The sequence below is a fragment of the Glycine soja genome, chromosome 9, assembly GCF_004193775.1.
Source record: "Glycine soja cultivar W05 chromosome 9, ASM419377v2, whole genome shotgun sequence".
In the NCBI taxonomy this organism is placed as follows: Eukaryota; Viridiplantae; Streptophyta; class Magnoliopsida; order Fabales; family Fabaceae; genus Glycine; species Glycine soja.
In genome coordinates, this window is record NC_041010.1 from 47,606,788 (window position 1) to 47,633,885 (window position 27,098).

Here is a 27,098-nt window from a genome sequence, read left to right on the forward strand (position 1 = left end):
ACTACCACTATCTGTAAAATTCAGTATTGGAAACTTAACACTAACAGCTTCAATTGGACGGAGAGGGTAAGATTGTAATGTTTTTAATAATTAGAGGATCTAATTAATTTTTTTTAATAATTGAGAGATTCAATTGAACTTTTAATTATAATTAAGAGGTCAAATGTATAATTAAGCCTAAATTACACCCTCCCTTAATAAATTCACACTTTCTTGCTGAAAAAAAAAATCACACTTTATCGGCATACTTCGTATATTTCTTTTTATCACTAAATTTTCTGAGTTAAGTAGAGAAAGAAAAAAACGTTAATTTCTCTTTACTTCAATTAACTACAAATTTGGGCTTATTAACTACGGTTATAATTGGGGTGATTACTTTCTCACTTCAAACCAAACTTCAAAAGGATTTAGGGGTACAAAAAAATGTGAAACTACTGAAAGGTATAGGCTAATTTACCAAACCTTTTTTTTTCCATTGAGGCCTATTTACATGAAAATTTCAACAGTACCCATTTTTGGGGCTTAATTACAAAAACATGATACTCACGTCAGAATTCAATGTAGCCAATTAATATTTGCCAACTTCAGTTAGCCTATATTGGCGAATGGAACTGAGAATGTCCAAATAAAATGATCATAAAAGCATTGGAGATATTATGGACGAAAAATTCTGATAGCTTTTGTAACCTGAAGCCGACAAAAGGGACACCTTGACACTGCAGAAGAACATCTACGACACAATACATGACCACAAGGAACTATTGTTATATCAACTTCAGAACTCAGACAAACCCGACAAATCCATGCTGCTTTTGCTGTATCAGCCTCTTTTGTAGCCTTTTGAACCCTTTCCTGTACAATGTAAAATGATGTCATTCCAAACTTATCATAAAGATTAACTCTACCAGATATAAGCATTACAAAGCATCAAGGTAACTACTTCAATTATTACTCTTTTCCACGCTATAAAACTATCACTAAGGCCTTAAACAACTGATATGCAATACCAAACTTGCGCAATTTGTTAAGTGGATATCCAAATTTCCAATTAGAAACCTATTTTTAAGACATCTGAATTGCAGACAAAACTTCAAATTTTTCATGTTTGATTTGATACGTGGTAACTAACAACGGGTTCGTATGACATACTCAAACAAACTATAAACAGGTTTTCAAACAAATGTTTTGGAAATTAGAATGCCCGCATGCCAATTCCCATTCAGAAAGAAAAATATTAATGCTTTCCTTGGTTTACAGGGTGGAAAAGGAATGGAAGACCGGTGTAAAACTTCAATTATTCCAGGAATATCAATTGATTTATCACATGGAATTGAAACATCCATACAGATAACAGATTACAAGACAAAGGAAGAAACAATACCTAAAGATTAACATGTATTCCTACTCCTCCTATTCATAAATAACAGTATAACACACAGAACGCTAAGAAAACATAGTACTAAAAATTAAAATCACCAACCTGCTCCAACACAAGAGCTGCCTGAGACTCTTTCAGATTTTCTTGCAAATTTACTGTTCTTTGAAGTAGAGCCTGCTTTTCCACGTCCATTTTGATCCCAGCAGCAGAGAGGATTTCATTGACAGCCTGCACCAGTTCTGCAGCTGAAACTTTGCCAGACTGATCTCTCACAGGCTGCACCTATTCACACAAAGATACTTCCCATTCAGTTTAAGCACATCAACATGCAAGCAATACCAAAGATGTAATAGCATGAATATGTATTTTAAGAATGATTAAATGGTAACAAGATATGCAACATTTAAAGTAAGAAAGCCTCGAGCAAAATAGCTAACAATTGAAAAGGATTATATGCTTCTTGATTCTGTGACCTTAGCCGCAAACTAAAGATAAATTTCTTAATTACGTGCTTTATGTTTCATCCCAACCTTAACAACTAACAAAATATCTCACTCTCATTTACTGACACATATTGTTCATGTATGTTATTGGAAAGCACAGGATGGGTCATGAATTAAAATGCCATTGCCTGTAATGAATGCAAATTTGTGCTAAATAATACTTGTAACTAGCAACAAGTTCCAAGGGCTAAACCTTAGCGTAGCTTTCTCCCCTTCCTGAGCTCTCTGGGAAATCAACATGGGGCCTGTTACTGCCTAATACAGGGCTTTCATGCACCAATGATTCTTTTAGGGGACTGCTTGCTGATACACTTTTAAATGAAAATACATGTGATGAAAGGAAACTTTGTGTATCCCCCGGAGAAACTTCAATTTTAAGTCTGTACAGAGCTTGACCTGCAGATGGTCTTACATCTTCAGAAACCTTACCGTATTTCAGTTTTTCACCATGTTGAGGCCGCCAAGCCACTATTTCGCCAGAATAAAAGGGCCTCAATGGATGGAACTGCACAAGACGTGCATCTTGTGGCAATATTTCCTTGCCAACCATATTGCTGCTCCCATTAACGGGTTCAACTTCTTTCTTATCAGAGCAAAGTTTCAAAACATTAACAACTGCAATCTCAGATCCTTCAGGACAACCAAATAAGGACCCAATAGGCAATATGATAGGAGAGCCTAATACCTGGCTGACTATAATAGCAATGAGATCAAAAAGGGAAATATAAGTTGGTGGCTCAGCAACTAGAATACGGGATCTTGATTGGTTCATAAAATAAAGTGTTTGATGTGCCGAATCATTCTTCCACTCTGGGATGATGAAATCTTTGCCTGCACGTGTAACAACTACTAAATTGGGCAAGAGCAGAAATTTTGTTTTAAGACACTTGACAAATTGCAGCTTTTCTGCAGTAGAGTTCAATAAGAATTCTATTGTATCCAATGAAAAGCTATTGAATGCTGGAATGTAGCTGCTCATGCTATTAACAACACTCCAGACAGCAGTTTGAAGAGACTTGCTTGATAACTTCTGTTTGATGGTCACTAGTAAAACAGACCCCAGAGAACCTAAAGTCTGTAGTGTGTGATTCTCATCCAGTTCCTAAAAGCCCAGACAGAAACATTCCAGTAAGTAAAAGCCTTATGCAGATAAAACTTAGATAAGAATACATAGGAAAATGTATCTAAAATCTACCTCTATGACAACGTCGGACAACTTTTTTATGCCGAGCACAATACAGACTCTCTCTGGAAGATCTGCATGGACAAATCTAATTCTGGAAGTATCAATACATTTGACATATCGAGAACCATAAGAATCAACATAGACACAGGATGCTGAATGAACAAGTCTGCAGCCATTATCAGGAACTATGGCTTCTGATTTCCAGTTTGACCCATGTAATGTGTTCTGCTCCACAATCTGATCACAAATGAAATTCAAAATTTCCATCACTGCACGGAGCTCATTGGGATTTAGTCGCTGATATCCACAAGCATTCTGAAGATTTAATAGAAGACCCTTTGCAGCAGAAAGTGTTAGCATGTCCTGAAGTCCCAAATCTTTAAGAATCTTTACAAATGGGAGATATACAGTAGGAAGTTCAAAAGCAAATGGAGACAAATTAATCATCAAACGAGCAAAAAGAGCATCAGCAGCCACAAGGCGCGTTCCGTTTGCAACAGGCAGAAAGGCCACTTTGCATAGCTCTGCCACATCTGGAAAAGAAAAAGTGGTTAGAAATTCATTAACAAAATGCATATACCATCTTTTATGCTTTTATACATGGTATGTCTCTATAGTCTGTATCAACAACCTAAGCAAAAGTGCTTAATCAACTAAACAGAGAATAATTGGAGGTCCGCAGACAGATGCTGCCCAGGTGGTCCCCTGTCTAGTAATTGTAGTAATCTATTAGGAGCAGTGACAGACCTATCATTTCGGTGAGGAAAATCAAAAAATTTCCAATAAAATATAAGCCACACTCTTTCTTTGAAATCTTTGGTAGGAATAGACCTTTTTTTTCTCCTAATCTCCTCAACTCTTGGCTTAAATGGAAAAACAAGGGAAAAGTGAAGCACCTGATGAAGAAAGTGAACCCCAAACTTTGTCTAAATATTTCAAAATCTCGCAGGTACATTCCTCGATGTTCATTCCTGAAGCAATAGGCCAATGAGCAAGAGTATCTTCCCCTCCATTTCTCCCAATTACCTAGGAAAAAACAAAACTAGAGTAAAATACACGTAGGTAAGTAATATAGATATAAAAAGTAAACCAAAAGTATCGTTTTTACTTGCAAGTGCTTCAAAACTGTACAGAAAGGAGGAGGACTCCGTAGATGCAGAGGTCCCCATGAATACTCTGGAGGAACAGTGTGTTGTTTGGATAGAATGGGAGCACAACTCCATGCTAGAGGCCAATCTTTAGACAAAATAGCTTCATTATATGAAGCAAGCACCCTCTTGCAATCAACACTAGGAAACCCCAGTTCAGCAGGTACACAAGCAATCTTGCCAAGAAGATCACAGAAGTTGTTGCTAAAGAAAAGAGCAAAGTTGGAGAAAACAAACTCAACTACAGATCCTCCTAATGCCCACACTTCTGGTGAAACTTCAGAACGAGTGTTGATTGTGTCTGCCTCAAAATCATCCAAATCTCCTGATTTCATGCACTCAATTCCAAGAAACTCAACTCTTTTGGCACATTCAATTATTACATCTACTTCAGTAGCAGTTCGAAGCCCAAGCTTCCTTAGTATTCGAAGCCACCCATCTGTACTGAACCTTTCTCCAGGAAATTTTCTTCTCTCACCAAAGAATATAGAAATTAATATAGCATCAACAGGATCAAATAAATCCATGGGCTTCAACATATCTGTTGAAAACTCATCAGAATTTCTAACAAATGCGGTCCCTTTCAAAGCTTCAACCACAGATTGATCTGATTGAAGATCATGCCAATTTTTAAAAATGTAAATTAATATTTCCTCCTGTTCATTCTGAGGTTTCCCCTCAAAGCCAGGCAAGCCAAAGCGTACTAAGATCTGTTGATCATGCAACTCCAACACTCCAAGAGCTCGAAGAAATGAACTTTCATTTGAATCAGTGGCATAAGAAAGACAATGTTCATCATATGGTTTTAAAAATGAATTTGAAGGAATCATACACTGATCTTGACCTTGCAACTTAGTATAAGAACCAACAACTGTTTTATATATAGGGAGAGAACGTAAAACTTCAATTTCTTCTTGTGCATAGTAAAAGTCATTGGAGAAGAATTCATCAGAAAAAAGTGAAAAAAGTGCATCACAATTTGAAGTTGAGAGATTAGTAGGTTCAATAAAATACCCAGCTTGCTTAGCTCCCACTAGTTTGGATGCAATAACATGGCCAAGTGATTGACCAGGCATAGAAAAACAACTGTTTGAAGCAGCACAGTCTATAAATGCCTCATCAAATATGGGTATGTTACACTGGTTTAACATAGGCAACAACCAGGGATAACTGGTTTTGAATCTTGCAAAAGCGGAAATGTAGGACTCAGCCAACTCAGCTTCAGAAGTATTATCCCTTGACACCCTAACCCCACTCACATAACTTTCAGCAGATTCTCTCTCTGAAATCCCACTTGTTGATGTTGGGTGTTCCAAAAGAGGAGGAGGAATGAATACCAGATGTCGTTCTCTTACACAGCACAAGACTGGCCTACCAAGAAAAGCAGGAATTAGGGGCCAATCAGAGAAAAGGGATAATTCTTCTTGTGAGCCCCTAAAACTTTTCCAGAATATTCTAATCCATTCAGGGGAAGGACCTCCTTGACTGCCTGAACTAGGAAGTTTCTCCCATGAAAGCCATGGAGCCATATTTGATCCCATTACATGGTTCACCCAATCTTCATGGAAAATTAGTTTCATATGATTGGCCAGTAGATTAAGAGAAAAGTTCCGCAATTTCAATATTGATTGAAGGGAAAAATTAGAAAAAATGTCACCTAAGAGAGGCCTGTCTAAAATTTTAGGATGAATAAATTTTTCTCTCAAGGGAACCATTAATGACTGTTGCTCTTTATTCCCAATCCAAAGTTCAGCAAAGCCCAATTTTTTTAAATGGCTAGTTGCAGTTGGAAATGGTAATCCTTTGAGTTCTGCAGCAATTGATATGAACTTCTGGTCCCGAATTGGATCTATGCCTGTCGCATTGTAAGCCACGGGTGTTCCTGCTCTACCCATATCTTCAACAACACCCCGACCAAAATCAAATAAAGCCTTCCCCAAACTTGTCATCATTTCCAATGCATCTCCAGAACTGGCTGATCCCCGAGTGGCCATTCCAGTGGAGCTGTGGATATTAGACCCCAGCTGAGAAGAAGTGATTCCGTTGTTAACAGTTTCTTGAAAAACATTGGTACTAGCAGGATCACTATCTCTGGCTGAGCTGGATGACTCTGCTTGCTGAAAATCAGACAAGCAATATTCAAGAACATCTATATACAAGTCAACTGATCGCAGAGCAATTGGTTTTGAAGGAACTTTTAGGAGATCCCGAACCATTTTAGGTCTAATTTCTCGCACTGAAAAACCCACAGCTTGGATTTCAGTCACCAATTCCCACGGTACTGAAAATACAGGATAATGCTCCTTTACAAAGCTGCAAACTGTAGCTGGAAGTAAATTACCAATCAACCCACTCCCTGGCTGTGAAAGAAACATGCCTTCTTCAGCCTTGACCAAATTTCCTGAGTACAGCTGCCATACTGGAAGGTCAACAATACGAGAATAAAATGGATGTATTACCCAATCTTTAAGGCATTCCCAGTCAGCTTTAAGAACAACTGCCGTTGTACTTGGAGGGTTGTTATCGTGATTACCAAGTTGGTCACTCAGAACATGCCTCTCACAAGAATGTGGCCAGAAGGAGTAGATTTTATCTCCATAGGCCTTCAAAGAGAGGCTGATTGCAGAACAGGCACTAGAATCAATTATAGAACTTGGAATATCTCTTCTTAGCTTTTGAATCTCCAAAACCATTTCAACATAGGAATCACATACACAAGACATCACCTCTCTGTTCCAAGATTCAATTAATTGATTTCCAGCATCAAAGTGTCCTTCGGCTGAAGCCCCTCTGTCTTGGTATTTAAAGAGATAACGACCTCTATTGTGACACACAAGGAAACAACCTAAGATAGTAATAGGCATGTTTATACAACCAGACAAAGGAAGAGGGGCCATAATTGAGCTCCTTGAGTAAACATTGGCATGATGACCATTGCTGGATATAAGTGCTGCTATTCCGGCAACAGGAGTCAAGTTGTACGCAAGATACCGCCTGAGCAGAAAATTTGGAAGTTTGATAAATGTTATCAAACAAATTAGCTCAGATTAAAAAAAAATCATGAGATAAACATAATATGGAACATAAAACATCAATCGTCTTAATTCTCAATCGAGTTTAAAGATAAACTAATACTTGTTACCCTCCTTCCAACTTTAATTGAAAAAGAAGAATAAAGAATTAAAAACTAAAAAGATGAAGTATGAAGAACCCTTGCTTAAGATCAAGACAAAGGAGCAATGCCCAAAGCAAAGGAAATTTTCCAACAAATAAACCCAAGTGTGGAAAATACCTTCCACATTCATAAACTTCTCACTTTTTGTTATTAATGGCTATTTTATAATTTAGAAAGAGATAGTGCTTGATGCATCCTTGAACTGAGCCATCAATAAGTGAAAAGGTCTTCAAATTAAGTTAATAGAAAGAAAACAAAACCAAGTTATTGCAAAACATTGACACAGACTAAAGAATGTCATTGTGCTCTATTAAAAACCAAGTTATTGCAAGACATACTTGAGTTTTTGACATCAATGCAATTTGAGCATAAATACCACATGATATCCACTACATTCTTCAAATAAAATTGTACCTATCAAGAGCCATATTTCTTGTTTGTCCAGAACCCAGGCAGAGTACAACAAGCCATCTATCAATGACTGTAGTTCCTTCTGAATATAAATTCACATCAATTACATGCATCTTTATCACAGCATTGGAGCTGCTAAATATTCTTGATAATTGAAACTTTCTCCATTTCTTTTCAGAGAATGGATTCCTCAAAATAGAAGATGATGGATCAATGCTTATTGAAAAATTCTGGCTTGGGTGAGAATGTCCTTCTTCCCATGTTGATATGGATACCTAGAAGGAATGGGAATTTCACTCTGGCTCAAAATAGATTTATGAAAGCATTCCAGACAAGAGTTCTCTCATGTGGTAGCAGTAACAAACAAGACATATTAAGTATACAGGTGTTTTCTAGGAATAATTTCTCTATTAATAATAGATAATAGAGCAAGTTAAATAATAGAGATAAGCTATCCATGTATATACATAGACACTTACACACACACCAAGAATCATAATTAGTCCTTGACTATTTCCCCCCTAAAAAATAGTTTGCAGTTAATTAGCCTTGAAATTAGTACTTGAATAGCTCTGTACTTAATGCACTTATGGTAATAGAATTCAGAGAATGAGAGAGAGAGAGAGAGAGAGAGAGAGAGAATTGAACTGTAAATTTTTAATTAGAAGAAATATACAAATAGGGTAACCTTATATATCTGAACTGTATGACTCATTGCTGATTCAGCAACTAACAAACTAACTGACAGGTAACTAACTCTGTAACAGAAAAAATCTAAAGGAAATTACAGTGAAATGATAATGTAATGTAAATGCACATATTAAACATAAAGTGACTATATATGATACATGGTATGAATAAGATAGACTGTTGTACACAATACACACATTTCTCTCAAATATCAGATAAAACAGCCCCCAGGTCTGACTAGTCCTAAATAAGTAGTTTAACCAGCTATAAAATGATAAACAGTGGATGAAGAAATTTATATGGAAAACCATAGCTGGAACCTGGCAGGTGGGTGGTGCTTTTCTCTGGGGTCTGATGCCTAAAAAATTTTCCTTTTTCATCTTACTATAATTTTCTGAGTTTAATCAACAACCATACTCGTATCCCCAGCAGAAAGCATTAGATTTTCACACCATCAAATCCCCAGCATTTCTTGCTTGAATTTGCCACAACCTAATCTAGCATGCACGGCTCATATCCCATATAACCCTCAACAACTCAACCAAATACTTTCAAACCAACCTTTCCCCCACATATCCCATACGAACATTCAACTCCCCAAGATCTATTCTAAATCCCACAGAAAACCTAATTTCAATCTGTTAAATCCCATTTTTTTCTGCCATGCTGCATCAATCTACAACTGAACAGTAGTAAACTTACCTGTAAAACCGACTTCAAAAACAGGAGTGCTCTAGATCCATGCTCCATAAATATGTCAGTAATATGCTTTATTCTGTTTGATCCAAGGCCAGGTTCAACCTTCAAGCAATCAGATGACAGAGGCATGCGAATAATGGTAGAATCAGTTAATGACCATAAGTCATTCCGATCAATGAGCATTGGACTAAATTGATCACAAAATCGTTGTGTCAGATCAGTACCTGAAACCTCAAGAGTAAAAAACTTAATGTTCTACAATTGTATAAGAAATTGACTATTAGATTTCAAAAATCCAAAACTGATAAAATATCATAGAAGGAAAAACACAAAAGTATAGATAACCTCTAAGAAACACACACCAAAAATACATATTAAAATAAGCTTAAATAGAAGATATCAATACCAGAAGGCCTTCAAATCTTGTAGCAAATCTAATAAAGGTAACCATTATAAACAACCATTAACTAACCACCACAAAAAACATCAAAGAATTTTACTTACCAAAAGATATTCTTTAAAATTTATTTCCAATTTAGGAACAATTAACAATTCAAATGACCAACCATGTTAATAACCATTTATTCATTAACCACTATTTGAACATCATAAACCAATTGAGTGATTAATTAATTCCAAAACGGAAATTAATTTTACCAAGAATTTTTTTTTTCCCATTTTATGTATGTTTCCAAGAAAATTAAGTATAAATTTTGAGGATTTTGATGAATTTGGACAGAAGGGTTAGAGAAAGCAAAATATTCCAATGAATTATTACTGTTCGTCTTGCACTCTTTTTCTTCTGACTTGGTGGTGTTAATTGGGCTAATCTTGTACTAATTGTACAACTTTACGTATAAAAGTACACACAAAATATTGGTGCCCTACTATTCTTAGGGCCAACAGTCCCTATCATCTCACATTGTGCAATGTCTACTAGACATCAACCTAGAATACTTACAGTACAGTGACATAAAGTAAGAAACTCTTGCATTTATTCAGTAGATGAATACACAGTATACCTATCAAAGTTTGAGGATGCTATATTCTTATTCTGGTCTTGGCTAAGAAACATGGAGAAAGATTTCACAACTCATTTTACTCAATGGTCAAGTCAAATTCGACAAGGATTTTTGTATTAGTAGGGGGTAGCTTTTCTTGGATTTCTAGCAGTTGTTATACTTATGTAGCCATATTATGGTTCCTAATCAAACTTTAGCAGTTTCACTAAGGAACCATGTCTAGGGAATCCTACTTATATACAGAGTACCTCTGGTACTTTATTTTATTTAGATATATATATATATATATATATAAGTATTTTTGCCGATCAAAAAAAAAAAACAGTATACCTATCAAAGAAAACATCTTTGCTGATGGGGCATTAGTCGAAGGCACACCAAGTACCAAACCACGAGGATCAAACATATAAAAGTAGCCACCAGAAATGACTGAAAGAAGGTCACATATGGAATAGCAGCAAACCAATCCCAAACCATAGTTAATTGTGTTGCCGCGTAATCGCCATGGAGGACGGAGCTGGAAATTACTAAATTCCTCTCGACTCAAGCAGGCACCTTCGAAGATTGCTACAAGGGCAGGCCCTTGGAAGTCACCTGTATACAGAAATCATGCCATGTTAATAGCAATTTAGAAAATTTATCCAAAACAGTTGAACACGACATGTTCATTTCACACCAAACAAATAGCATAAACTTTGAAATGCTCTCAGCTGCAAACTAACTTCAGGTATTCCATGACTTCAGCTGTTTTTTTTGCTCAGCTTGCCAACACTGGCATTTAATGATGTTCAAAATTTCTTTGTAAGAAAAGGACATCACTGTGTGCAAAGCTCCCACAATTCTGGAGTCTAGGGATAGTCAGTGCAAGCAGCCTCTAAAAACCTAACTACTACAGCAGAGAAGCTGTTTCTAAGACTATAACCTGTTGCGACAATGTCACAAGGCAGCAACCTTACTGCTGGATGAGAAAGGAAAAATATACACCTAGAACTCTAGAAGAACATCCAAACATGATGCATCAACTCAGCCATATCATCCTATTCGATGGATCAAGCCTTTGATGGTCATTTATAGAAAATTTACAGTCCAAGCCGGTTATCTCACTGGGCATGTTGGGCTGGAAGAGTAGCAGCCCATTATCCCTCCACTGTAGGAAGCCAGAAATATTCACTACTCAGTGAAGCCAGACTGATGTTATAGGAGTATACTTACTCTTGGATTCTTTTAGATGTGGTGCCCTCCTGTGAGGCAGTGCATAATTCATCCTCATAGGGCCTTCTCCACCCCCACAAAAAAAAAAAAAAATCCATGTATTTCCTTTTGAATAAAAAAATCTTAAACTTGGCCTCCTCAAAGATGGTGTTCTTTCTATTTGGGCCCCATCAATAAATTGGTCTAGCACTGCCTTTGCTCCTGTGTAAGACCCAATGAGACTCAATTCCAAACTTGGAGTAGGCAGGTCATCATGGTCAATCCACCAGTCCAACCCACAACCCAACAAATCTGTAGCCATTTTCCATTACCTTGGTGGCCCCACTTGGATTAACACTACCCACCTAGCACCTAAAAGAACATGATATACTCTAAAAGAATACGGAACAAAAGGAAAAGGAATAGAATCCTCAAAATGAAAAAACTCTACAATTATGCTTCAAATTTATTTAGAACTCTATGTCCATCCTCATTCAAAGAGAGAGAAGCAGTGTGTCAATTAAATTATCAAGCATTCAGAAACATAATCTGGTCTTTAAAGCCACCATCAGTGTTGGGAAAAACCCAAGCCCCACATTGGCTAGAGATAAGGCTAAGATAGAGTATATAAATGAGGGACAACCCTCACCCTTTGAGCTAGCTTTTGGGGTTGAGTTAGGCTCAAACCTACATTTTAAGATGGTATCAAAGTCTATCTTAGATCCATTCTAAGGGTCACCCACCATGTTATCCACACACCAAGCCCAAAAGTATTGGGCGTGAAGGGGTGTATTGAAAAAAACCCAAGTCCCACGTTGGCTAGAGATAAGGCCAAGATAGAGTATATAAGTGAAGGACAACCCTCACCCTATGAGCTAGCTTTTGGAGTTGAGTTACATCCAAACCCACATTCTAAGAATCAGCAGCCAATCACAGCACTACAATGAAGATGACACATCATAAAATCTTCCATTTATTAATATTGGGGAAATGCTTAAAACCACAGATGAAATAAGCATTCCTAAAAGCTAAGATGGTACCAAAGCCTATCCTAGATTCATTCAAAGGATCACCCAACATGTTATCCACGCACCAAGCCCAAATGTGTTGGGCGTGAGAGGGTGTATTGGGAAAAACCCAAGTCCCACATTGGCTAGAGATAAGGCCAATATAGAGTATATAAGTGGGGGACAACCCTCACCCTATGAACTAGCTTTTGGGGTTGAGTTAGACCCAAACCCATATTCTAAGAATTCCAAAAAAAAAGGTCTGTATGAGAAATAACATGAACTTCTCAAATGATGAGCATAAACAAGATTACAAGAAGCATCAAGCACATTAATAACTGTGACTCTGTTGAAACAAATGCCTATACATTTACCTTAACAGAAATATGCAAATTTTGTTAAGAAGTAACTAAAAATTACCTAAATTGTGCTGCAGCAAGGATTGGCGAGGATGTTCCCTCTTATCATAAATCAGGTGTAATCTCTTGGCTTTGCAGCAATCTGCCAACTCAAGAAGGTCAAACAGTAAAAACTCACTGTCTCCATACTGGGCCAAAAGTTCATTTACTTTATTGTAGTCCATGCATGGCAGATCTTTGGTCAAATCATCACCGACTAAAGAGAGGCATCGAACTGACTGAACTCCCAGCTTGTCTGCCAAATCATTGCTTATAATTGGATGCACAAAATGTCTCCCAATAAGAGAGCTGTTTTCCAACCAAGGCGCATCATTATATACAAGATCACCTGCTTGCATCAGAACTCCAAAATCATTAGGAATCAACAAGGGATTATCAAAAGGCTCAAAGAGTGGCTTCTCCAGGCAACATTCTGCTATGGCTTCAAGGACACGATGGACAAAATTTAACTGATCAGTAGACAGAGGAATCCCATGCACATCATTCTGCAACCTTTGTAATACATGAAGATAGTCTGAAATACCAAAACTCAATCTAACACCTAACTTTATCAACAAATCTTTATACTCTGACAGTTCAGATGGAACAACATACAAATAAGGCGTAAATTTTACAGGTGAATCAAATGCAAGTGCATTTGGTGATACAAAATCATCACCAATCCAAACCCATGAAACACCATCCAACCCTGTTTTCAGTTTATTGAAATCATCAGTATTAATGTATTCTTGCAATTTTGAATAAAGGCAAGGTATTTCCTTTTGCAACTGAGCATCAAAACCAGGATCCAGCAGTGAATGTATCTTATGCTGTTGATAGGACTTAGATAGCTCAAATAACTGTCTTGTTAAAACATCAACATTTGGGCAATCCATCCACCCAACTTTAGTTTGTAGATACGTTGTGTCACATTCACCATCTAAAATGAACATTGAAGAAGATACCATCCACATCTGTGATTTAGGCCTCACACTAGTGGGGGATGCTACTACTTGGTTATTGGATTTTAACCATGGAAGTCCCCTAACAGGTGGATCAGAAATTACTGGACACCAAGAGATTAACTTCAATTCAGACCAAAATTCTTCTTCTACCATATCACAAGTTGAGCTGCTTAAAAATGAATCAATATCAGTTAGGGAGGTCTCATCTTTAGGAAAGCCATCATATACAAAAGCATCATCCATTATGCTGCTACTTCCCACAGCCACACCACCCTGTTGATCATCATTATTACTTTCTCCTTTATTTGAGAGCTTAAATGCTAGTGCATCTAAAAGATCCAGTAACTGTCCACCATGCTTGGAGGCAACAGTGTCCCCAGAATCATGCAAGAGGCTGACTGATCTAGCACAATCAAGCAAACCAGTAAATCCCAGAGTTGTCCTAAGTCCAAGGCAAACTAAAGAATCCAAAATTTCAGGATCTAAGAATTTGTCAGAAGGAAAGAAAACATTCCCATGCAGCATCTTTTTGAGGTGAGGAACCCGAGGATCATAAAGCCTGCAATAACACTCTAGTCAGCAATCCAAATGTCAGTTTCCAAGTAAGAAAAATACTTAATTGTTGAAAGGGTTTACTGTATGTGTTGTGTCTTGGATGACCACACTTGGTCTTTATTTATAATAAGAGAATCAATATTGATTACATAAGATCAATCTAATGATGTGTAATACGGACTAAATCCCTAATGTCTTTCTAATAATAAATAGGAGAATAAAATATAATCTGATATTAATCAAGCAGCTCAACCTTTCAAGGATAAAACATCAGTACAAGAAAGCTGCACCTGAAATTCAATGTTTATTTACATAAATAACTTGGAATAATTTACAAATGCTTTGATGTATGATTGCAGTACAATTTTATCAAATAAGTATCCATAACCTGTTTTGGATGAGTCAAACTTCAACAGAAGTGCAAAATATAATGATGTCATGTCAAATGAAAGCATGACTAGTTTCCAATGAAATTTAGGTTGCAGGTTAATGTCATTCTTTGAATTATTATTATTATTATTGGAGGTGATTCATTTAATATAGACCATTGAAATGTCAATAAAGACCTCAACTCCTCATTAATAAAAATATTTGAAATCAGTATCATGTCTTCATATTTATGTCAGCTTAGCTTTTGGGTCCACAAGCAATTATATGTAAAGGGGAATACCAGCAATTCAGATTGTAAAAAAAAATAGAATTGTTTCTAGAAGAGCTTCTGGGCAGAGTAGATCTTTGAGAATTGAGAAAGTCACATGACAAAATTCTGCAAGGAAAAAGAAGCTAGTGCAATTTGAAAACATTGATCAACGATCACATATAAATGTATGCCAAATATATCTGCCAGATAAGTGACAGCAGAAATAATCCTGAAATGGAAAATTGCAACTCAACCATAAAACAGTCTTGTAATGGGACAGTAAACAGAATCTGCAGATATGTAAGATGTTTCCTACCATTTTTTTTAATGTCAATACTTATAAAAATATTCAAGTTATTTAAATGACTTTAAATATCCAAATCCGTCTACCCATTAAAAAAAGAATAAAGTTGAGGAAACATTACAAGCAAGATATATTATTTTTGCTTTCTTTGTTGAAAGAATTTAAATTCCTAATTTAAGAACTAGAACATGTTACATTGCAGAATTGCAATTAATGTTGTTCTTCCTAGTACAAAACTCATACATGTACTGAGCATTTAGAAGCAAAAACAAAGAAAAGGCCTTTTTAATACAATAATGAAAAATATCTTATTGAGAGAGTTATTGAATTTTCTTTAAAAAAAGGGGGATATTACCTAGATGGTTGTTGCCAAGATCCATTGCCTGCCAGAACAAATGGTGCAGAGGAGAATGAAGACTTGAGAGAGAGATCCTCTTTAATTAAATGCTGTACGTCATGCAGAATGGCTGAAACAACTTTTTGCTTCGGAAGGAACTCTGAAATGTGATTGAAAATGTGATCTCTGTAGAATTCCACTTTGGTTGGTTCTTTCATCCCTAAATACCTTTTCATAATGACCCGCTCCATTTCCGATTCAGTTCTTATGAATTTATCATTTAAAAGATCTTCACAAACACCAGTAGGACCAAGCCATTTAATAGGATTACTCAAACTTACTAGTTTTCTGCTTTTGTACGACTCAAATATTGGAAGCTGTTTGATGATTTCAATATGTTTGTCATCAATTTGCTCTTCAGAGAACCATTTTGACTGGAGAATAAAACTTCTGAGTTCATGAAGCTCCCCTTCAGATACGTCTGTTAAGATCCCCTCAATCTTCTGTGGTTTCCCAGCAATAGCCAGAAACACATTTAATGCACCTCTTGCTGTTGCCGACTGCACAAAGTATTCCAATTTAGGGTGATCTAATAACAGGTCATGTCTCAAGAATAAGCATCCAACCTTCAATAACAAAGAAGACATCTTCTCACTCCATCCATCATTCCTTATCACATTCAAATTTTGTGTTAACTGCATCAGGCAGTCATCACCAACAGGCAATATAGGCCACTTAGAAAAGATCAAAAGATCATCACAATATGATTTCAGATAGTTCCACAGTAGTTGCAACCATTCTACACTTGGTTGGCCATGAATACCAGGAGTCCAACTTACTTGTCGAGCATGTTGCCACTCTACAGGAAGTAATTTCACAAGAAGTTTCTCAAGCAACTGGCATGACAAGAAAGAAATGTTCGTACCATCTGTTTGAGCAATGTAACATAGTTTTCTATGAACTTCTTCTGGAATAGCACAATCAACAAGTTGATGAGGAATGGAATCTTTCAGAAGACCATATTCATCACCTCGTGCAATGTAAACTCTTTCTCCAACTCCCTTCATATCAACAGATGTAAAGGAACCATCTGCAACTGGTAACAAAGGCAAGCCACATAGGGTATCAAACTGCATGGATTCTTGCAAGTCATGTAAGCAATATTCAAGAGTCAGAATCATTGCATCTCTGTCCTTGAATTCACGCTTCCTCCTGATTAACAAAGTCCTTAACAACTTAGGTGTCAGAAAATGCAATGATGGACAGATTTCCATAAACCTTTCTAAAAGTGACTGTGGAAGTGTAATGACTGGTAGAGAAGCCCCGGACAATGCTTTTATAAGCTCAGCTGCCTTGGGAAAAGTAAAATCGGGAAATATAGCATGTTTGGTTGAAATCCACTGACCTCCTCTAGCTTCCGTATATAATACACGGAAATTAAATTCAGCAACAAATTGATAGAGTTTCCGTACTGCTGATGCCCAAGGTTCTGACCCTAATGATTTTGGCCATAATGAGAAGAACAAATTGCAAGGGCCAATCTCTGATGCTATCTTCTCAAGCAAATGACCATATGCAGGGGCAACAACAGTTTCAAGGAGATAAATATTCCAGTCTGAGCGTTTTCTTCCACCTCCAGCCATATCAGAACCAAACCAGATATCCCTGCGATTTGATGATAATTCGAAGTACGCATTTATATGAGCAGGAAGACCAGTACTGATTGGTAAAGGTAAAAAGCAGAATGCACGACCATCAAAATTTTCCAGTGGATGTGTAGGCAAACTAACACTTTTAAACAGATCAGGAGAAACCATGCAATCATCCTCCAACTCTGAACTTTCAACCAGGTCCCCATCAAGCTTGACAGAATTCAAATATGCAGCAACACATGCCCAAGGAACAAAATTGTAACAGTTACTATTGGCTGTTTCAGATGTTCTCTTTTGAGCATTCCCATCACCTAAACATTCTGTGGTTATCCAATAGTGTGAATTACAGCTAGATGTGCTTTGCTCTGTAATTAGCATCTTCTGGCATTTATAAGGCAAATCTCTGCCAATGGATAGGCTTAGTTTCTTCAGAAACTGAACTCTATTCATTCCGACATGTCTACTTTCTTTGAAAAAATTGAACACATCCTGGGCTTCAGTGGATCCAAATTCAGGCTCACCAATACAGGTTCTACGCACACAGTGCAGTAGGTGCATTTCATGCCCTGTTCCTTCCTTCACAAAAATAGAGATAGATTTCACATTACGCAGGAAAAGTAATGTTTCAGAAACAACCTCAGAAAAAGCAGCAAAGAGAGATCTGACATCTTCAGGTGTATAGGCTTCCTTTTTAATTTGGCTCCGGGAGGCAACACCTGCAGTTCTAAGAGGGAATCGGAATAGCGTACCGGGAAAAGGGTGTTGCAAATCACAGCCAAAATGTAGCAATGGAGAAAATTGGTCAGGAAATTGCTCCAAAATCTGTCGTCCCACAAACTTAATTCGTAAACCAGGGTGTGAAGGAGAAATCCCAGGCAAATTACTGGCATGAGGGTCAAACATTACAACATTTTCTCCAGAAACAAACATAGGGATGTCTGTAAAGTGATAGACGCAATTAAATCCTAATCCAAATCTTCCAATTGCAAAAGCCTTCTCAAGTTTACTTTCTTGACCAATACGAGAAATTGCATAAAGATCTTGGGGACTAAAAACTGAGTCATTGTAACAGTACAGAGCAGGACCTTGCCAATCAGCCATTTCAGGAGAAAGAATAGAAGAAGTCCCATAGTGAGATTTATCCAAGAGAAATATTACTTCAGAAGCTCCTGCATCTTCTGCATTTTGTACCATCTCAAATAGAGAACCAGGTCCATCAGCATACATTTCAAGTATATGCTTAAGCCTTGTAGTCAAAGCCTCGTGCTGTCCAAAAGCCTCAGCAGCTCCAGAAAGGCTAAAATTCATTGAATCTGAACTCTCAGCCAGCAACATCCGGCGAAGAGAACAGACTCCCAGCTTTTCTGCTACATCATTAGAAATGTTTCCGTGCACAAATTTTTGAACTGTTCTTTTTGCATTCAAAGCCACAGTTGGTGCATTGCCAAATGAGCCTTTAGGATCATCTGATCCCAGCAACCAGGGGGCATCATTATAAACCAAGTCACCAGCAAGAAATAATCTACCTGACACATCTGGCAGATAGAGCTGGACTTTATGTTCATGATGGTAAACTTCAGCTAGATGATGCACTATTAGCGTGACAGCCCTAATCTCCTGTGTGTCAAGAGGGGATGATCCTTTTCTAACTGCCATCCTACAAAGAATATTAGCATAATCAGCAGGTTGCAAGAATTCACGGATACCAAGTTCTAGAAACATTTTTTTAAAAACTGCCAAGTCAACTGGGATAACACGGATGTATGGAGCCAAATGAAGAGGGCCATCAAGTACAACCTCATCAGAAGTTGCAAATCCATCCCCCACCCAAATCCAACGACATCCTTCAAGAACAGCTTTTACAATCTCAATCTCATCTGAAGCTATCATTCCAGTCAGTATTGAGTATATCCTTGGCATTGCCAAGGCTAATTCCTGCCTAAGAACTTGATCAGACACAATCTCATTGTTTTTTCCAAGCTCCAGTAACTGTGCAGCAATTACACCTCCTCCTGGTGGAGACATCCATCCCAGGCCATACAATAAGGCTGTAGAAGAGCATTCACCATCCAGTATCCGCATGCTAGCTGAGACAAGCCACAAATCCTTCGGTGGCCTTACAAGTTTTGGAGGAGCAACCATTGATGACACCACTGGCCATGGTAATGACTGAAAAGGAGTAGAGACTAAAACTGGGCACCAGGAAACCAGCCGTAGGTCATTCCAGAATTTTTCAAGATCAGATTTTGAGTTGCAAGACCTAAAAGCAGTCGTCGCTCGTGACATCATTCGGTTAACTGCTCCTTTATTATCCATAACTTGGTCAGGAAGCCACTTCAATGCATTAGCTTCAAGGTAAGAGAAAAGCACTCTCCCTCTTAAATATGCCTTTTGTTGATCCTCACGCATCAAACGCTCTATGCATCGAGCACATTCTAAAACAGTGTCGGGAGAGACAGAAGTTCTAAGTCCCAGGCCTTGCAGAATATTAAGTATTTCAGATTCTCGAAAAGCACCAGCAGGAAAACTATCTGAATCTTCTAGTAATGCATATAGTTCTTCATTACTAGGATCATATAAAACTGAAGGACACTTAAGAGCACCAGTGAGCGTCGGGATGAATTTCAAATTTCTCAACGAGTCCCTGATAGATATGTCTTCAAGAGACAAAAGTGGCAAATTTTGTAGAACTGATAACATTATGCTATCACGAACATCAGCTTGCAAATCACCAACTCTATTAAAAACATGTTGCTGGTAAAACTGTGCTTTTCCCATTCTCTCAACTCCATAATATCTTGACAAAACATCCCCTTCTATATTTGAGGATTTCACCATGAACTCAATGCCCACCAGAATAATCTCCGGCACATCCAATGGTGGTAAGTACTTTCGAGGATTTTCTAAGTCAGAGAATTGGTAATCTTGAGCAGAGTCTCTACCATAGACCCGAAATATAGGTAATCTCTTGCAAAACCTTATGCTAAATTCATCCATAGAGCGTCCAACATACCATTTAGGGTCAAGAAGAAATCTCCGGAGCTCATTCCGTTCTTCAGTTACTAGACTATCAAATGAAGCATGCATAACATCAGGACCTGAAACTGCATTAAATATTGATTCCAAAACACCACCTGCACTGCCATCACGAACATAATTAGATATATCCGGATGTTCAACTACATATTTTGGATTCAATATATTACATCCAACTTTTACAAGGATATCCTGTACTGTATCAGAGAGATTGCTTCCATTGATCATTTTCAATTGTCTGGAAGGTCTTAACAGATGCCCAGATGTGGAAGGAAAAATTGGCCAATCACAAAATAGTGGTAATATTTCAGTCTGCTTTCCAAGATATTGCCAGAATAACAGAAACCATGATGATGTTGGCTTTTGACAAGATTCAGGATCCCAGAACACTTTACTTCTATATTTCCAGTCAGCTGGGAAAAATGCAGGGAATAGCTGAGCAAAATGGTGAATATTACAAAGAATAACATTGGTCTTTGAGGACATCGCAATACCAGAGAGTCTGCTCAATATATTGAGAGGAATGTTCTGATCAATTACTCTATCAGAAACTGGCCGCATCAGCTTATATTCTAATTCATCACAAATGAAACAAGAGACTCCTTTTGATGCTTCTGAAAAAGATGCAAAATTGCCATTTGCTAAAGGAAGTAAAGGTAGATCATAAGCCTCTTTACCAACGTCATCATCAACCAAGTCCTCTAGGCAATATTCCAGCAATAGAAGCTTGTATTGTCTGCTCAAATAATTAAACGTTTCACATTCCCTAAGAAATTGACGTACTGTACCAGAAGTAACCACCTTGCTGGAACTATATTGTAAAAGCATGTCAAACAATGAATTAGGCAAATGCACAACTGGCATTCCCAGTTGCATCAGAGCCAAACCGAGGTCTTTACTTTTGGTGAATTTTTCATCATGAAGAAAGGCTTCACTTGGTGATACCCATCTTCCTCCATTGAAATTTGAATACATAACTGGAGCATTACCAATGTTTTTGTATATTTGTTGAACCAAAGTATTCCATGGCTCTTCAAAAGAACCAATAGGCCATAAAGAATAGTAAATGTTTGTTGGCCCTAGCAATTCTTTTATACCAAGTAGCATATGCATAAAAGCTGGAGCTACAAGATCTTCCAGAAGAAGCCTATTCCAGGTAGAACGAACTTTTCCACTTCTGTCCATGTCATCCCCATACCAGATGCCACGACGATTTGATGAGACCTCAAAGAATCCATTGACTTGTACACTAAGGCCAGTTCTGACAGGTAATGGAAGAAAACAGAATGCCTGACCAGTCCTAAGAATATTATTCTGCAAAAACCATACATGGCAATATGAGGAATGGACCATTAATATATATATATATAAACAAAGAAGATCTCCAAAAGAGCAAGTGGAAATTTTAAAGTGCACTGCATTTATCCTTCAATAAAAAAAGGTTCAAAAGGTGTGTCATCTTTTATATAATAAGTTGGATGCAAAAGAAAGAGTGGTAACGTAGGGAGAGCTCTTCCCAGTTCCACCATGAAGACCTGGACAAGCCATCATTGTTTCACTTCTCAGATGTGAATTTATGAAAGCATTAGCATATCATTCTTGTTAAAGTGGCTCAATCAATTTAGTGAATATACTTTTGTTTCATTTTATTGCCTTTTATTTTTTCATTAATTTTTTATGGATGATTAAGACTAAAAAAGGCTTTTAATCAAAATGTCATTTTACTAAGTCTTCTATCCTATATTAAAGGGTTCCAAATCTGTACCAAAAGGGTTAAAATATAAATTGAAAGGTTTTTTCCTCTTCCACGAGTAGTTCAAACCACAAAACCAATCCCCAATATGAGGACATTTAGTTGTCTTTCATTCTCAGTTCTCGAAATATCTCTTGATAACATTAATATGACTTAAAAGATTTGACTCAACCCTGTTGATATCAGAAAAAAATTCTATTCGCTTCATTTCTTCCAGCAGCAAGTACTTTAATAGGGAAAAAGTTGTAGGCCCACTAGAGCTCCACAGCTGGTTGAAAGGCATAGGGATGAGGTGTCTCATGCAACTGGTCAACAGCTTGTAGAAAACCTCTCAAAAAGAACTCCATTTCGGTACCAAAAGCAAAGCACAATCGTATCAGTAGAACAGAACAGTAGGCAGCCTTGTACATGTAGTCAGACAAGATAGTTTCATAGATTGCAATTCACCATCACTCGGACATATACCTAGATGGCATTGTTGCAGTCTACACTGCCTGTAAAAGATTCAAGATCTATGATCAATAAACCCCTACTTTCTAAATGAAATTGCGCATGTAATATCTTTGTCATGGGTAACTTCATCACTTTTATCATATTCTTATTTAGACTTTGACACCTATAAAGTCAAAAGCAAGTTCTAATAGACGCATCATGCATCATGGCAGATTCACCATAATGGCAGTTTGTTTTGAACAATATTCTAAAAGTAAATCTACAAGCACAAAAACCAATCAAGAATTTAAACTAGAAACATACTATGGAGGATAGCATATCCTACAAGAACAAAGGGAAAATAAAAAAAGCAAAAGCAAAGGACCAAAAAACATAGAAAGCTGTAACACATCAGTAAAGAGCTCAAGATCAGAGGAGTAAAATCTCTTAAAACACTCTGAACAAGCCCAAGAAGTTTTTATAGTTCAAACAGTCATATGCCTGACTTTCAATCATAAGTTGCAGTCAAATTAATTGCAGGGCTGGATGAACCAAAATGTAGATAAATGGGCCACCACTTTCAACTGTGTCCACATTCACACTAAGATGACAGTTAATAAGGGTGCAGAACCAAAAATAATAGTAACAGCTTGAATTCGGTACGAGTGTGTGTGTGCATGGGAGAAAGAGAGAGAGAGAGAGAGGAGGCTGGGGCAACAACAAAAGACATAAGATATTGCAAATTACATTCTGAGAATTATCAGAAATGCATGCCGCAATTGATGCCCACGGCAGCAAGTGAATGTCATATTCTTTTGATGCAGAAGAAGCAAAAGAACCAATCCTACTAGATGCTGAGGCCATGGTTTGCACCACATAAAATCTCTCTTTTTGCCTTTCAGATTCATCTCCATTTATTCTCTCTATTAAGAAGTCCAATGGAAATGCATCCACTTCAGCAGTGGTATTTAAACTCTTAGACAATCTGAGCAGCGCCTGTCGATGCCAAACTGTATCATCGGTTACTGAACTGACAGAACATGAATGAATTTTCTTTGGTTCAGGTTCTCCAGCATCCCACAAATACATTTCAATACACAGCACACTCTTTAGAAAGAGAAGCGTCAAAACCCCTTCTTCGTAGAGCTGAACAAACATGGAGGAAATATCTTCTGGTGAATATGCTTGCCTTGAGAGCTTACTTGTGGCTGCCTGATAAGCATTCCTTAAAGGAAAACGGAACAAAGTCCCAGAAAAAGGACTTTGCATGTCACAACCAAAAGCACAATATGGGGAAAACTGATCCCTGTAGAAGGAGAGGGCAGATGAACCAGTGAAATCAATCCGCTTCCCAGGATTTGCTGCAGAAACTCTTGGAAGATAAACACCCTGAGGGTCAAACAATACAACATATTTGCCACTCACAAAAGAGGGAAGATCTGTCAAATGGTACACTGAGTTGAAGCCAACCCTAAAAAGTATACAGAGAACAAAAATGAAGACAAGAATTAGAGAAATGCAAAGGTACACTATAAATGACAAACACTAAAATTCAACAATATCCCTCAAACATTTTACAAATAAAAACCATCACGACATTCCTAGGCACCAATCTCATTATCAGAGCCTTGGTTGCAGTACAGAGAGAGTTCAGCTTCAGTTCCTACAGTTCACTCATACATGAAAAGGAAATTATCAACAATACAACCCATTGACGCCACACTACATTTTTACAGTTCTTACAAAAGCAGGCACAAAATACAAAAAAATCCAAAACCTATAACAATGCAACTACTTCGCCAATCGTCAACAACCACTCGTCACTTCCCTCGCCATTTTCCAGTTACAACTACCACAAGAACTTCACTCCTAAATCCTAGCATTGAACCAGTAAATGCAACCACAAAACCCATACCTAATAACAGTTCAACTAGAGAACTTCAATAAAAACATCGCAACAACTTCTATTTCCAGTTACAACTTCACACCTAAATCCTAGTTCCTAGCATTGAAACCAATCATCAACACAAAAACAAATACACACAATGTCAATCAACCTAACATTACTTCAACTGAGAAGAACTTCAATTCAATTAAATTACCCGAAGCGACCGGTCTTGGAGGCCTGACCGTGCTTGGTGCTCCCGCCGATCTTGGAGATGCTGACGAAATCCTCCTCGGTGAAGACGGCGTCGTTGAAGGCGAGCAGCGCGGGCCCCTGCCACTGCGCGAGGGAATCGGAGAGAAGTGAGCCGGCGGCGTGAGAGCGGCGGTCGAGGCAGAGCGAGACGGTGGTGGCGCCGGCGTCGTCGGCGTTCTGTATGAGCTCTTTCAGGACGGTGGTTCCCTCCGGGTAGTTCAGCAGAACCTCGCGGATGCGCCGCGTCAGATCAACCGTCTGCCCGAAGTCTTCCAGAAAAATCGATTCCGGAGACGACGCCATTGTTATCGGAGGGTTTCGTTCTATCGATTGTGCATCGGAGGTTTTGATTTTGATTCGGTTTTGTCGTGCAGAGAAAGAGAGAGAGAGAGAGTGATTTTGTTGATCTCGTTGGCTTCAGACACAAGAATTTCGCGGTTGTTTTCTATAGTAGTTGGGGTCTCTCTTTCAAGAGACTTTGAGAGATGCTTGCGTGTCTTTACGTTTTCAACCTTTGTGAGGTGGCTACGTGACTACGTCTACCCTTGATGACGATGGACACGGTGGAAATTTTCTCTCTTTTTTTTAGCTTAAATTAGTATATTTTTCCTCTATTTTGTTATATTTTATTCTAATAGTTCATTTATCTCACCAATCTCATTTGCCACGTGGACACAAATAGTTTCTCAATTTATGTAATGATATACGGTTGTTGCTACATTTGAAGGTGCTTTGCCTGAATATGAAGGTGTTTCACCATTTGCAAACACATTTTTTGTGACTTTTCTATTTCGGGCTTCCCACTAACTACACTCTTCATCCTTGATTTTCACCACTCCATTCTTCACAATTTTTCTCATATAACATTTGAGTCGTAACTATTAGTTTGTAAATTCTTTCAACTATATCATGGCTTTGTGACATTTCTTCCTTTGAATTCGAACCCTAGATTGTAAAACACTAAAATCCTAATTGCATTGTGATATTTATTTTGTTCATAAAAAGAATAGTACTTATACATGACTTAAAGGTAGTTAATTAACTGGAAGTTTGGCTTTGTTTGTGACATGTTATTGACTAAAATTTAAGGTTTTTTAGCATGTGTTGTTTTCAATTAATATCAGCTAGCTGAAAAGATTGATTGTTGAAAATATAATAGTATAATGATTTTTTTTAATTCTTTTTCATTTAAAAAAAGTTCTTCAAATAATATTTCAATAAATGTTATAAGTCATTAAAAAAAATTATCTACCAAAAGTCATATAATTCTTTAACCAGTGAAAAAGTTAAAAACTAATTAAAATAACTTATTTAACATAACATTAGAGGCACAAGAACAAAGTGAATAAATTTTGTTATTAAATTTATCCCTAAAATATTTATTAAATTTTCTTATTATCGTTTTAAATAAAACATGAATTTATTATTTTAAGACATAGCATAAGATTAATAATAGAATATATAATATGAAAAAAATCTAATAATTGAAAATAAAAATAATTTATTTATAAATTAAAAATTACAAGATTTTAAATTTAATTAAAAATATATATAATACATCAAAATATATATCTATGTATAAAATAAAGTTAAAATTTATAAAAAAAATGACATATAAATATATTCATTTGTATCATTTTATATTTTTCAATTACTTTAATAAATAATTTTACCAAACAATTATTATTTAATAAGTTAAGTTTTTGGTTTTCAACATTCCTAAGTGATTGGTGTACAAAGCTATTTTAGTTAGATTGACATCACCCTGTACTTATGCCTCTTAAGTGTTTGGTGTAGAACGAGCTTTTAGCTCAATTGACATCAGTCCTACTAACAAAATAAGGTTCACACATTGTATAAGCTTCCCTCCGCATGCACGTCCTACTGCTAGGTGTATTAATCATTTTGTTTTTTTTTTAATAAAACTACTTGGTTTCTTAAAAATAACTGCTTGGTGTATTATTCATTTAATATCACAAAGTTAGGATGGCTATATTATTAGACAGTCCATAGTTCTAACTCACTTTTATATGATACATAATTATTTTTTTTCAATTTAAAAAATAAATTAAGATTAAATTAGTCTGTAGGTGTTCATGTTATTACAAATTTTTTAATTAGGTCTTTATACTTTATTTTTTATAGTTGAGTTCATATAATAATTTTAAATTTATAATTAGATTTTTATATTAATTAGTCGTGATGAATCTAATAGACTTGATGGAATATTCTATTATATGTACACATGTAGATGCGAATTTTAAACCAATACACCTGAATTGATTATAGAGATGTAAATCTTAAATCACAAACTATTATAAAGGTAATTAAGGAGTCACGAATAATATTATAAACAAATTAATAATTAATCACGTATTAGAGTTGATTACAAGTTGGAAGACATGAAATTCACATTTTATGATTGGATTATAGTTTGAGAGATAATGAATGGGTAGAGAAAAAAACATGAGAAATC

General features: G+C 36.8%; 1 protein-coding gene across 1 annotated transcript; it reads right to left on the bottom strand.

Moving 5' to 3' along the window:
• Positions 1–426: 426 nt before the first annotated feature.
• Positions 427–25,115, bottom strand: LOC114425365 (sacsin-like). Its single transcript, XM_028392278.1, has 13 exons — positions 24,585–25,115; positions 23,230–23,953; positions 15,628–21,611; positions 12,831–14,332; positions 10,543–10,806; positions 9,194–9,414; positions 7,805–8,076; positions 4,176–7,209; positions 3,964–4,093; positions 3,077–3,600; positions 2,075–2,983; positions 1,481–1,660; positions 427–852 (listed from the first exon to the last, which is right to left on the bottom strand). Exons 1-13 carry the CDS (start codon positions 24,923–24,925, stop codon positions 655–657), a joined length of 14,283 nt encoding a protein of 4,760 aa, XP_028248079.1. The 5' UTR covers positions 24,926–25,115; the 3' UTR covers positions 427–654.
• Between the last annotated feature and the right edge of the window lie 1,983 nt (positions 25,116–27,098).

Bases quoted from the DNA above. Each gene is read 5' to 3' on its own strand.
- LOC114425365 (XM_028392278.1), bottom strand. From the start codon at position 24,925: ATGGCGTCGTCTCCGGAATCGATTTTTCTGGAAGACTTCGGGCAGACG. The intron at 8,077-9,193 runs GTAAGTTTACTA...CATTCCTTCTAG, and splicing joins TTTTGAAGTCGGTTTTACAG to GTATCCATATCAACATGGGA. The intron at 4,094-4,175 runs GTAAAAACGATA...GTTTTTTCCTAG, and splicing joins CAGTTTTGAAGCACTTGCAA to GTAATTGGGAGAAATGGAGG.